This window comes from Ambystoma mexicanum, chromosome 11, assembly GCF_040938575.1.
Source record: "Ambystoma mexicanum isolate Mex_15411 chromosome 11, UKY_AmexF1_1, whole genome shotgun sequence".
In the NCBI taxonomy this organism is placed as follows: Eukaryota; Metazoa; Chordata; class Amphibia; order Caudata; family Ambystomatidae; genus Ambystoma; species Ambystoma mexicanum.
In genome coordinates, this window is record NC_090934.1 from 820,706,472 (window position 1) to 820,720,975 (window position 14,504).

The 14,504-nt window shown below is 44.1% G+C and overlaps 1 protein-coding gene across 3 annotated transcripts in view; it reads left to right on the forward strand.

Annotated features, from left to right (window-relative positions):
• NUCB2 (nucleobindin 2) overlaps positions 1–2,893 on the forward strand; it is a 680,179-nt gene extending 677,286 nt beyond the window's left edge. For all 3 annotated transcript variants that reach the window (XM_069623774.1, XM_069623775.1, XM_069623773.1), the window contains exon 13: positions 1,985–2,893. In XM_069623774.1, coding sequence (XP_069479875.1) covers positions 1,985–2,109 — 125 coding nt within the window. In that variant the 3' untranslated portion in view covers positions 2,110–2,893. The remainder of the gene's footprint in view (positions 1–1,984) is intronic.
• The last annotated feature ends 11,611 nt before the right edge of the window (positions 2,894–14,504 follow it).

Genomic DNA, 14,504 nt, shown 5'->3' on the forward strand with positions numbered 1-14,504 from the left:
CTGGTATGCTGTTGACTCGTTTTGGTGCAGTTTGAGAGGCCCTCAGTCCACCATGGTGTCTGCGTGGTCATGCCACCCCACTTGATGTCTCTTCTCTTGCTTCTCGCTGAACTCTGTGTCCCTTGTTCCTCTTACGACTTACCAGCATTTTTCAAAATCCTGTGTTATGCGGTGGGTAGCGTCTCCTCCCCTCTCAGAAGTTGCGTCTGCCTGGGGCTTCTCTGGCTGACGTACGTGTCGCTCTCTCTCTAATGACTGCAGCATCTGCCTCATTTTCAGCTTCTTCATCTCATTTAAATGGGGATTCCAATTTAAAGGGACATATACATCTTCTAGTTAGGCTGGGCTACCCCTACATAGCTGCCAAGCTATGGAAGCACTACTCCCAGAGATCAGAGCAGAAAACTCTCTCCCTGCCTTCAGGGCAAAAAAATCAAAACCTCCCTTTTTATCTAACCCTCTGCATGTTCTTACCTGTGTAAAAGATTCTATGCAAAACTGTATGTATGTAACTGAACTTGTTGTCCTCTGTCCTTTGCCTGTAACTAAGCTTTCTGTCTGTAACAAGCACCACAATGCCTCTGGGCTGCTGCGTGCTCTACAAATCTGAATAAATGAACTAGTTGGAACTAACAGATGGTACAATCTTCTTCTTCCCAGTCTTTAGCTTGTGTGTCTTTCACATTCTCTGATATTCCCAAGTAGGCAATAAATTAACTTGGGAGTTACTCAATGGGACGGGAGTCCTTGTCCCCACAGGGGAGTCTCCCCCAGTGATGTCCCGCTTGCCTCGACCTCTAGGGAGGGTGTTGCAGAGCTGGCTCACCTCCCCAGCCTCACGTAGGGGTGTGGGTGGGGCCCTTAAAGAGAAGGACTAAATTCCCCCGATTTGTCACACACCGCAAAGCAGCTGGGAAAAACGCTATAAACATAAGGCATCCACCGAAATGGCTAAGTAACTTGCAGATTTTCCTAAATCGCGTTGGCTGCCCTTTCAGCAGCCCGCCTTCTGGAGAGTTTTGCGGCTATCTGGAGAGAGAAGCAAGGAACTCTGATCACTCCCCAAGCGCACATAGGAGGAAGCAAGCAAGACAATTGCCCAAAGGGTTCTTCTTTGGCCATTCCTCATCCTTCACTTCGGAGGAAAAAAAGTAATGGCCGTCAACGACAGGTCAACCTGACTCGAGTTGGCTGCAGACTCTCCCTCCATTTGAATAATTTTTCCCAGGTGGGTTTTCAGGCATTGCCCCTGCCCCTCAAACCCCTCCATCTGGGGCAGAGCTCGCTCTGGATTTTGTCCTGGTGGGCCTCCTGCCCCAAGTGGAGAGTGGTCCCTGTCCATCTCAAACACCACCCGCCCATATTGACAAGATGAAACCCTGCTCCTGTCCGATCATATAGTTTTGGGAGCTTTTCAAAAGAGGAGGAATCGGAGGGTGTGGAGGGCGTTATCCATTACAAGAACAAACTACTTACCATTGGTAATGTTATTTCTAATGGATCATATCTTACCATTGCATTAATAGTACGGGGTGTGCATCATCATATGTTGGATGGCATTTGATCCGACAAAACCATATGAAGAAGAAACTCTTGCTCCCACATACTCAACTTTGGTCCCACGCCCTAGATGACTTGATTATGTCATTACTCGCAACCTTTGTTGTGTTCATGTTATGACCGTTCCATTTGACTTCCTTATGGTGTGGGAAATTAGATGGAACTTGGGTAAATGGCATGGGAAAGTGCTTTGTTGCTGCCAATTGCACCAATAACGCTGTTGGGCTAACTCCACCTTAATTTAACAATACCAGATCCAGTCTGTAAGTGTTAACCATGATAACAAAATGGCAAAATGTAAGTAAGTTGCTCTTATCCTCAACCACCATTTTCTTTCAGTTGCTACTAACGAGCGATAGTCTGAACAATTTTACTTTCCATGACCATCAAATTCTTCTTTTTGATTTCGATCTTTGTTTTACAGCTGGGGAGCCTACACTGGAACACATGGAAGGCAATCCTGTTATAGGCGGTCAACCCCTACCACCAGGCTACATAGCACAACAAGATGCTGCTCCTGGTGCCCAGCAGGTCCAATTTCACCCTTGACTGTGGATGCCTCAACCTCCATAACTTTTGTTTTATTGTCCTTTTGTTTTAAAACGATTCAGAGAAAGGGAAGGAAAATGAGCATCCCGAAAATTATTCAGCAATGGAAACCAACATTTGTACAACACTGCCAGTTTTTCATTTGCACATGAGTGTGACTGTATTAAATCAAAATTCATGTCACAATTCTACTTCAGGGACAATCCTGTAGTTACTGTACCATGTCTGTGATGACAATAACATTGCACTGTAGCACTTGAAGAACATCAGTGTGGACACTGTGGAAGGAAAATTGCTTAAAAGTGGCCTCGTCTAGCCAGGAAATTAGAATTGGTTTCACCAGCACTGTCTTTGGGGGCAGCAACATATATTGCCAGCAGTTCAACATGGGCTTATTTACTCTGGAAAAGATCAGCACTGTTGTAGATCTGCAGCCACCCTCCTGTTTTTCTTACATTCCATTTGTGTTCTGGTCCGCTGAGGGTTAAGAATCCTTTTCAAATTCAAGAACTGCGCCCATGGGATAAACAGTTGGTCAATTTAGAAACCTTTGTGGTTTTAAATATGCTGTCAACTTAGAAACATCTTGCCATCGCAGTGTGATCATTAAATGTTTACAGCAACCGAAGATGTTCACTAAAAGCCTTCAATTTAAAAACATGTTGTGTTTGTTTTCACTCTCAAAATGAGGATTACAGTATTTTGGCTGGATGTCATGTGATCTTCATGTGTATTTCATCTAATATAATGCACACTCTGCATGCAATTAAAGGAAGTTGTTTGATTTGTGCCTTCTTAATGAAGAATATTACTCTACAATGCATCTGTTCTTTGAAAATAGGTTCTGCTTGACTGTAACATTTGTTATGTTTACTGTGATTTGCCACTAGGAAGCACAACAGATTGGAAGACGACGGCTGCATATACTCTCTAACACTATTCCTGTTGTCGAGTGAATGTCTAAATATATACAGTGTGCCCTCTATATGCAGTCATAGTACTGCAGTGGTGAGATGGGCTCTTTACTTTTTCATTCCACCCCATTTCGTTTACCATCGATGACACGTGTAAAATTGATCGGATGTTGGTATCTGTGCGACAAGTTGTTTTATAGTGTGGATTGCCTGAAACATGCACTGAAACACATTGTGGTTTTATTTCATGGGTATATTGTAAGATATACATTTCAAATGCTATTTGCTTTCATATATTGATTTCTAATGGATGCTGAATACTATTTCCTCTGCGTCCTCTTTATTATTGACATACCGCAGCTGCAATGCAGAGACTATCTTTTTTTACAAACTGAGTGGCACTGGATGGGTTTGGCTATATCTCAGTGCTGCATAGGTGTTGCTTACACTGGGTGAAAGGGACACTGTCCTACTGTTGCCATTCTTCATCATATTTACGTCATTGGCTCGTTAAACTTCAAAACTGTTGCAAGTTTGAATTGTTAATGTATTTCATTTTACTTTATCTTCGATATGAGCAAGTTTACTTCAGGACTTAAATGGGAACAGTCATGAAATATTTAATTTTAAAACAATGAAGTTCTTACCAGTGGCACCTTGGAGAACAATGATGCTTCACCTTAAAAGATAAGTTGTGACAAACATAATAATTTGCTGTCTTTCCAAATCCTAATCACCACAACCTTCTACATCATCCATAAGCACTTGTTGCATGCTGTGATGAAAACACCTAAAAGGTGGCAAAGGAAAAAAGGGGGCCTCACACTGAATTAATTCAGGAACATGGGGAAAACTGTCAACGAACCACGTAAAGTTCCTCTAGGTGATATTTTCCAAATCAATCAATAATAAACATGTATCACAAATGTATTTGATATGTACAAATGTGTCTATGAAAGCAATTAAAGGATAGTTCCGGGACTTTTTTTTATTGTTCCTATGGTTCGGCCATGTGTTTTTAAGCATAAATCGGTGGATCGTAGAAAACTTTCCTATGGACCTTACCCGACTTTTCGTCCATTAACGCACTCGAAAACATCTGCCATTTTATGATAATCCTATCATTTCCCCCCATCGCCCTGGCTCACCTGCTTTTGCGGCACTAAATCAAATCCCCCGCCCCTGAAACAGACTTGATCAAAACATTCATATTCCCCGCCTCTATCCGTGACGTGACTGAGCTGCGTAGGCAAACGCGCCCAGGCGTCTTCTACGCGACTCCACACAGAACCAGGAAATCAACACAGATGAGCTCACACAACACAGCGCGCCACAATTGGGAATATGAAACTGTACTTTTAAATTAAACCGCAAGATTGTAAATTTGGTAAAGTACATTTATTTGACATCAAATGTTTTGAGAATATTCAGCGATTTGCATTTTTATTTGCTCACGTTCCAAAAAGTTTGTTTCGAGGCACACGATGTTCCTTTGCTGTACACAGGGTCTTAGATCATCTCACAATACAGCGCCACAATTCGGAATATGAAACTGTGGTTTAAAAGCAAACGGCAAGATTGTACATTTGGCAAAGTACATTTATTTGACATCAAATGTTTTGAGAATATTCAGCGATTTGCATTTTTATTTGCTCACGTTCCGAAAAGTTTGTTTCGAGGCACACGATGTTCCTTTGCTGTACACAGGGTCTTAGATCAATGAATTTTTATTTGCTCTCGATCCAAAATATTTCGTCTTGAGGCAAGCGATGTTCGTGTGCAGTAGACATGGTGTTGGTTTACGATAAAATAAGCTCTTCGGTCGCACTGATAATCGCATGGCTGTTCCAACAACGAGGCACTAGGCCACCACAACGGTCTGTATGTTGCATCTAGCCGTTAGTACCGCGTAAGGGCATACTTGTACTTGGCGATCGTCCCACAAAATGGTCAGGGTGCTAACGTTGTTCACGCGGAGAAGCAATTGGCGATTATAGAAGCCATCTGCAGGTGTCTGGTACTCGTGACACAGACAATAATGGACGATGTATCTATTTGAAAAACATAAAAAAAGGCAATTAGTCTCACCATCAGATCTTTATTAAAATTATTCATTTTATATATTAGGTCTGGAAATTATTTCATAGCTAGGACAGTGCAACTGGGTTTTATACGTCAAGGGGGGGCTGTAGGATACTGAGACAGTCCCCCAGTGCAGGGGTTGACAGGGAGGCAGTGCAGGTGGAGAGTGGAAGGGCCCAGGACCGAGGTCGCAGACCGTGGACCAGTTGTAGCAGGGGAGAGGGAGAGAGAAAGCAGAAGCAAAGAGGAAGGTTTTGAGGTGCTTCCATAAAAGGAGACGGTTCTCCCCAAGATAGTGCGCGGTACAAAGCAATATGCCACATAGAATGAACAAGTACAACTTAACCCGTCTTTAAAGCTACTGTATAGTAATTAAATTGCGGTATAAACTCATCTAAAGAGTTACTTACATTATATTTGCATTTTCCATTGTGTCTGTGCGTAGGGCAGCCCCGAAATACCACTCCTTCTATGCCGACGTTTTATTTCTTCTAATGAACGAACATGAAATGGCTTTCGTTTCTGAAATTATATTAATTATCGTTTCTTACGTGGTCCCGGCCTGTCAAGGTCAAATAACAATAGAACCTTATACTGAGTCGTGGGCCATTCTGGCACCCGAGAAAAAATCAAAGCAGCTGACCTTCACTTTGAACGAACACACATTCCTAGTTAGCTACATTCAGTGTAAGGCCGTCTCACAGGACTTGAAATTTACACTCCATCTTTGCATTTTGTCTGCGTGCTTTGCAGCCCCACAGAACCATAAATACGGATACATTCTATATTTTTTGAAAAATGATTTATATTACTGTTTGGTTTAATTTAATGCGCAAATGAACAAGGTTGGATAGATAAACATATTCAATGGGCCTGCGACATGAGGAGACTCGAGAGAACAGACAATCAAATTACAATCATTTAAACCGTGATGTGTATTTCTCAATGAGCTCTTCTTTAGGTGGACATGGAACAGAGGCAATGTTGGGTGGCAATGCAGTTGTCCCCTGCACAGGTTCGTTCACAACTCCATTTATGTGCCTATCTAGGACGTCAACAAGAAGTCTCTCAATAAACTCATATTGCATATCCTCAAACACTGGTTTGATCACCCATTGTTTACTTCTTTTAGTGAAGGCCTTATTGTAGCGAAGCGTCCCTAAAGTTCCGGTCGTCCTACTTTGTTGACGGCCAATATTATGGTTATGTGCCAAGACCGCTAAAAGAGTCCGATTTATCATGCCCTCCATGCCAAAATGCAATCGTTTTGGCCTGTACTTTAGGCACATATTGTGGAACACCTCCAAATCTCCTGTGTGGCAGAATTCCGTGAGTCCCCTCAAAGCTTTTGTTATAGTTTTATCAAATACAATCTTTTTAATGGCTTTGTGAGTGGGTGATGAAGGAATCAACCACTTCTTCTTCCGTGCCTCCTCTGTGGACAAATGGCCATGTTCACAATTGTGGAAATGTTGGTTCGTGTTCCAGCGGTGCACGTTTGTACAGTGTAGCATTACTGACCGCCATTTTTCCAGTAGAATTTCCAACGACCCTCCACATGTTTTTGAGCTCCACCAAAGATGGTTGCTGATTGACTTGGACCACTGTGAAATACCTTGCATATCTTTTTTTTTTACCTGCAGCCGACAATTTTTTATTGATTGTTTTTGCAAGATGCCAAACGTCAAATTGGTGATTTATATTTTTGTACTCTTCTCTCATTGTCTTGGCAATTGAAACGTGTCTGTCCGTGGCTATCAGGTCGATCACCATTCCCCGCGATTGTAGTTCTTGCAATGATGCTACAAAGCCAACTTTCTCCATGGCCACTGAGGATGTACTTTGTGACACCTGCACGACCACCGAACTCACAATTTTCTTACTTTCCATGTCCTGAAAGTGGTAGGTGCAGTACTTGGCTGAAAATCCTGGGCTGTCGCACTGTCCATCACCGGCTAGCCTGAACCGTTTGCCCGCGAATGTACTATCAATAGACATTTTTTCCATTCTCCAAGCTTCGCTAATGGCTGGAAATAGATAATCGGTTTGGTATTTGTAGAACTGAGTTTTCGCAATGAAATGGATTCCCACAAACTGAAAGAAAGACTCTAATTTTTTAAAACTTGAACCACTAAAAAGTGCAGCCGCTGCACAAAGTAGATTGCCTGCTGGCAGTTGTCCCAGCATGGGTTGTGCAGACCATGAGAAAGGATGATATTTTGTACAGGTGGCATGTATTTTAAGGTTAGTGCCTCGAATTGCACGAGTCACATTAATCAATGGCTCCCCACATACTTCCCCACCTACCGAATGCCCACATTTCAACCGAATAATAATATCAATCAAACAACTATCGAATACAATGAATTTGGCCTCTTTCCTTATACTGTCACTCTGCATCCCAGCTGGTTCGGCCTGTAACGTTGAGGACATGTCACTCACATGAAAGGTAGAATCTCTGATATCGTCTTCCGCTATGTTCAGTGATATTGAAGGTGTTTCATTGTAGTCCACTTCATTCTCTTCCATTGCAACATCTCTTCCTTCTCCGGCAATGGGTGAATAGGACAATTTCTTCAACTTTCTCGCGGTCATAGTTTTTGCGGGTGTGGATTCTGTGAATTTATCTCCGACTGCATCCGAACTACCAGGAGGACATTCACTATCAATGGCTGCATGTGGTATAGCTCCGTTGTCAATCACTTCATATTCTTCCCATTGGCACGATGCATCTCCAGTCTCAAGTCCCTGCCAAAAGGTTTGACAAGCAACATCTCTCGTTCGCTTCACTGTCTGTGTAGATCTAGTTCGTACACCGACTCGCAACTAGAGGACAGATTGGAAAAGGGATGTTCAGTTTAAACACAACTTACAGTATTGAACTATTAACAGTGAAAAACATAATATAGTGACCAGGACACTAACCTTCTTTTGCTTTCTTTTCTTTGAAACTTTCTTGCCTCGAACTTCAACATCAGGACACTGTTGCTCCGACTCGTGTGTGCATGTCTCCACTTCCTCTTGCGCTGCAACGACTATATTTTCATGATAAGCACATCCATCACGCACTGACGCTCCATCGACTCCCTGAAACATAGAACTTTCATTAGTATGTATAATAATATCGAAAACACAAAATGTACTTGGGGACCAATACCCACGTGCATCTCAATAGCAAAACACGAATGAACGCTTTGTGTAGAACATTCAAACGACAATTATTCACGCATTGTTGATCTGGTTAGATGGAACTGTCAAGATCCATACCTCGGGCTCCTCATAGACTTCCATTGATGATATTATTGAAGATGATGCTTCAGTGACTCCCTGAAACACAGTAATTGCATTAGTATGGTTTTCTATTTTGATAAAAAGAACAGAAACTTTGTGCAGGCGTGAACGGCTCATCTAAATAGACCTGCACAAATGATCAGTTGTCTAAAATAAATAATGGATATGTAAATATGATTCGATTTGCTTGATCGTTGGAAGTGTCACCACCCAGAGATCTGCATCAACTACTAGGGGTGATGTTCTTGTAGAAGAAGCTCCGTCATCTCCCTGAAACATAGTACTTGCGTTAATAAAGAAGGAAGGATAGCGGATGTAATCACGTCATATGATTTCGCTTGATCGAACTGTCAGTATCCATACCTCGAAATGCATAAGAACATCAAGGGACGATGTAACTGCGGTGCACACTTCTGCAAGCTGTTGCGCCGACCCGTAACTGCATGCTCCCCCTTCTTCTTGGACTAATGCTCCATCGACTCCCTGAAACATAGGACTTTCATTAGTAATGAACACAAAATTGAAAAAAGAAGACACATAGGAGGGCAACGGAACTGTCCTGAAACGTACCTCGAGCATCTGAGTGACATCAACCGTAGTCGTCAATACGTTGGACTCCTCAGCATCTCCCTGAAAGACAGTACTTGCATTATTTTGGATAACAATAATTATAACTGAAAACAAAGACTAGAGGACGAGTACAAGGGTGTACCATTAGGTAAAATAATTACACGATAAATTCTATTGATTTACATGCCTAAAACAAGTCAGTGGCAGAATAGCCAAGTAAGATTACCAGATAGGCGCTTGAAGTGGCTGATGACTGCAATAACGACACGGATGGAGAATCTTCCGCCTTCATATTGAGTGGATACATAAATGGGGAAATTATTGTTAGCTAATGCTACACACTACCGCAAGGCCGAGAGATAAATACGTAAACTTGACTCACCAGTGGAGGGATGTGGACGAATAGAGTGGGAATAGCGGTTGAGAGCAATTTTCGCCTCGCTCGCGGTGTGTTCTTCTTTATTAGCAATGATGTGGAGTACATGTCAGAGGTAAAATGCCTGCTGCAGATGCGGTATCGATCACCCCTCTTGTCCGCAAAGACCTCTAGGACTCTACTTTCAAGCTCAGACGGTGGATATCCGCAGTATCGGACCCATTCTCTTATCTGATCTATTGTCTTAGGGAAAACATGCATTATAGTACCTTCAGATTTATTATGGGTCTTCGAAGGGCAACCGCCAATGGAACAGGCAGGCATTGTGGAAAGTTCTGAAAAGTAAAGATCAACAATTCTCTATGAATACCAATGTAAACTCAGAACATGTGACTAGTTCCTTGCATGTACTGTCTTGAACGAAAAGAAATTGGACGCAAAATGATTATGGTACATGGCCTTACCTTGACGAACAAACAGTTAGATGCAGGGATCAGAGTAGTTTCTTGTCGTAGAACAGGGAGCAGTTCACAGGTTGCAAACTGACGAGTTTCCTCGAAGTGGTCACGGAAGTTCACAGAGACGAAGAGCAGATAACCAGCACCTTCACGGGTTGACTAGCAAAGCGCAAAGAAGTGCTCATTAGAAATATGAAGTGGGTTATAAAGAATTCGAAACAGGGGTGTGTTTGTGAATGAATGACGTGTATATGTCGTGGCATTATGTGGATTGCAGGGGGCCGTCCAGCGTGAGGGGGGATGCTTGGCAGGAGACACGGGGTCTGGAGGTAGACATGGGAACAACAACCCATGCTCTATAGACCACTTTGAAGTGTACATGGTCTTTGGCACCTCTTGGCCTTTATCGCTCCCTGACAGCTCCAGTTGCCAGCAAAAGTACCCCGGTGCGAACTGCCTTTGATAGGGCGGGGGGTGGATTGGGGCGGTGGTCGTGCAGACAAGACACAGGAAGACTCGTGAATGGAGACACACTTATGTGGATTGCAGGGGGCCGTCCAGCGTGAGGGGGGATGATTGGCAAGAGACACGGGGTCTGGAGGTAGACATGGGAACAACAAGCCATGCTCTATAGACCACTTTGAAGTGTGCATGGTCTTTGGCACCTCTTGGCCTTTATCGCTCCCTGACAGCTCCAGTTGCCAGCACAAGTACCCCGGTGCGAACTGCCTTTGATAGGGCGGGGGGTGGATTAGGGCGGTGGTCGTGCAGACAAGACTTGTTTGCCGCAGGGCCTCACCAAGGAGAGGCCATCTAACTGCATGTAAGAGGCTGGCTGCAGGATCTAGTACATGGAAGGCAGGGGGGTGAGTTTATAAATACCTCACCCTCCTAGGAGAATATATGGGTGCAGTTCACCCTGGAGACCCTGGATGCCTAGGCAGTTAGTCAGCAGCAGGCTGGCCTGTGGCGGCAAGGCGGCACGGGCCAGAGGTGGTCATCTCTGTACCCGGTGCCCAAAAGGATGATTTATTATGATCAACCATATTTACCTATAACCATGTTTTGTATCAATAAAATCCAACGGCCTTCCTTTTATTGCCAACGCTTGAACAAATCAAAACAACCATTGTTAAAATATATGTTGGGTTTTATTTTAGATCTTAATTTCAATTGAACATAAATAATAAACATTACACATTGTAAATTTGCGGTTGCAGCACATCCAGGGAAAATCCGCGGTATTGTCCACTGTCGCTGGGGAAATGTTGTCTAATGGCAAGTACCGCACAGGCAGGGATTACTCTCCGAACGCGGTGTCCGAGCCTCCCGTGAAGCCACCAAGTGAAGCAACGATAGGCCACCAGCCTGTACCACCTGTGAAAATGAAAGATGCAAACTGTATTAAAATGACAAAACTTTCTTATCACTGTCGATTCAGGTAAAAAATGTCATTCTGCTTTGAAAAAAATTCTATCTAGAAAATGCACAATATGGAACCAATTTACATGCATTCGAATGATATGTAGATGTAATTTTATATGTGGGAGACGACCATGACATAGTAGTGGCATCACTGACATCACAACCAGAGTATACTTACTCGTTACTCGGATTACGCGGACGAACAGTGCCGTGAAGTTCGTGCATAAGCACCATCATCATCCTCAACACGGTTCGTGAGAGGCAGGCTTCCCTGAACTCTGGCAGCTCGGTGATGCATTGCAGACTTGGCTCGCCTTCCGAAATGTAGGCCAGGCATCCCGAGTTTTCTCGGCAGCAGCAGTTCTCCTCCTCAGTTGGCATTAGCTCGGACCGATTGCACGTGCACCAGGTGGAGACGCCGTCCATGCGACATGGTCCAGGCTCTTCATCCGTTGACTGGTCCTCCCAACTGCCGTCCGAATCCCCATCGTTTTCGCGTGCTTGCCTTTCCAGTAGTTCTTCCTCTGTGTACTCGGGCTCGTACATATACGGCATTATTGTAGCCATTGTGTGGTAAAGAAAGTAAAATAATTTATAGCGGTGGTACTGGTATCTGTTCACACGGGCTACAATCAACGAAGGTAGCTGACCAGAGCACAGACACGAGTCACAGAATACTCAAAGTAACACAGAGAGAGGAATGGATTCGAAAATCTGCTGCTGTGTGTTGTGAAACGGTCTGTTTATACTTATTGAGGAAAGATGGGTCCTGCTATTTCCATGGCGACACTTCATTAGCTGAGGCGCAGCGATTCTTGACACGAAACGGGAAATGGGCGGTACGCGTCTGCTGATGTCAGGCTCAGGGGCGGGGGATTTGATTTAGTGCCGCAAAAGCAGGTGAGCCAGGGCGATGGGGGGAAATGATAGGATTATCATAAAATGGCGGATGTTTTCGAGTGCGTTAATGGACGAAAAGTCGGGGAAGGTCCATAGGAAAGTTTTCTACGATCTACCGATTTATGCTTAAAAACACATGGCCGAACCATAGGAACAATAAAAAAAAAGTGAGCAGCTAGGCGACAATGTTATCATGGAGATAGCTGCATTCGAATGGCACAGGTGTTGTGCAAAATATGTGAAGCAGGAGAGATATTATTTGCGCAGCTGGACCGAATTATTATCATGGGAGATAGCTGCATTCTAATGGCAGGGGTGTTGTGCAGAAGGTCCTGGAGTACTGCATGTGGAGGGTGCCGAGAAGTAGTCTCAGGTAGGCTAGCCTTAAAGTTTCATCTCCATGCAATACATTGGGTATCCTCCAAATTCATCCAAATTAAATATATCGGCCATCCTCAGAGGTTCATCCACATGCCACCTATAGACTGCCCTCAGAGCCCATTGAAATTCAGCAAACTGGCGACTCTCAAAGTTCGTCCAAGTGCAGTACATTGGCCATCCTAAGAATTCATCCAAATGCAACACTTCGGCTATCCTCAGAATCCATCTAAGCGATATACATCTAAAATCATGTAGTTCGCCAGCATGGGGTCTGGCATGGATTGACATGCTCATGAATATTCCCCGTCGTCAGGCTGGGAATCCTCGGTAAAGAAAAAATCAGTATCAATTTCGTTTCTGATCTGTCATACTGCCCCCAGCCAAGGACTGCCCTCTGTAACGCTCACCTGGTATCCACGGGGACGTCACTCAGCCTGTTCTGACCTCTTACGACCTCAAACCCTTCCCTGGAGGCTATTCGACTGGAGACTGGGTCTGAAACACAGGATTGGTAGAGTTGAACTCCCTATTGTGTCTGTGTGCTTGAACCCCTTCTTCCCCGGGGTCCAACCCTTCCCTTTGATCCACAGCTCACCTTGTTTTCTTGGATAGTATGCTCTCCGTCCTGCTTTCAGCGCATGGGCGCGTTGATTGATGCAGGCTCATTGCTACCTAGTTACTTCACTGGCAAGAGTCCGACAGGTAAGTATGAGTCTTTTGAACAGTTCTCTAACTTCGTTCCTTTCCTTCCTTAGATGATGGCCAGCGTCCGGGGATGGCGGCGTGCTGCTGAGATGAGTAGCGCTGAAAGTGAGTGAGCGCGATGCACCCCTTTCGTATTTGCATTGAACTGAGTTCGTTTTCAGTGTCTTTTAGGTGCTGCGACGTTTTCAGCGTGGATGCCGGTTATGAAGAACAAATGCAGTGGGTAAGCACGGTATGCGGTGCCTCTAGATGTTTCCATGCTAACCTGGAGTGTCTTTTCCCTCTTGCAGATGGATGAGCAGTTCCAGAGACAGAGTTCCCCCAGAGCGGCTGGGATTCAGGTAAGCGTTTGAAGCTCGTACAGTATTTAAAAATGAGCCAAGATTTGCAGAATGCTTACTAATGCCTTTTTTCTGTTCTTTTCCCTTTCCTTAGGAAGCGGCGTGCCGGGATGGGAATGACACCGCCGAAGATGCCCGCAGAACAGGAGGAGTGGTGACTGATGGGCAGAAGCGCTGCAAGGTAAGGCTGTTCCTAATGGTGTTCTTGTTCTTGCAGGAGCTGAGCGCAGAAGTAAGATGCAGGCCTACTGGAGACCGATCCGAACACGGTGAGTGTCACGCTGCAGGTGCTAGTGCATGTACATAAAAGCAAGGCAATTTTGCAGCAATTATGATCAAAAGAACACATAGAACGTGAAACTGTAAATAGTGAACCGGAGTTTAGTCTTCACAAAAACATCCTGATAGTTGTTTCCAAGGTGTGCTGGATTTTCTGGGGAGGTAACCATAGACTTGAATAAATAACTTGAATCCTGTCTCCAGTTTGCTCTTTGTTTTGTTCTGTTTCAATATGTTTGCCAACTTTTAGGCAAGTGTTGTTCAAAAAAACTATTAAATTCTATGGGAAACTGAACCCATATTCTTTTTTGACATCAGCCAAATAAATAAGCTAATAGTCATCCTTGATATTCTTTTTGTATTCATACCTCTACTAATCATGAGTATACAATTCCTTTGATACTTAGCATGCAAAATGATATAACCTTTGCAGCAAATAAAAATGCAGAGGTTTATTGATGTAAATGTATGTGGCAGGACGCCACCCTTTTGTTTCAAAAACAAGTGCCAAGTCTGACTCCAAGTGGGTCTTTGGAGGGATGGAGAGGCCCTTGAAGGCCATGTAGGTGATCGTGGCCTAGCTCCAGCTTGACATCTTGGAGGGCTGGGGACATGAGGGGCACGAATCATGACACCCTCTCCCTAAGCCCTGCCCCTGGCAGCCATCCTCAGA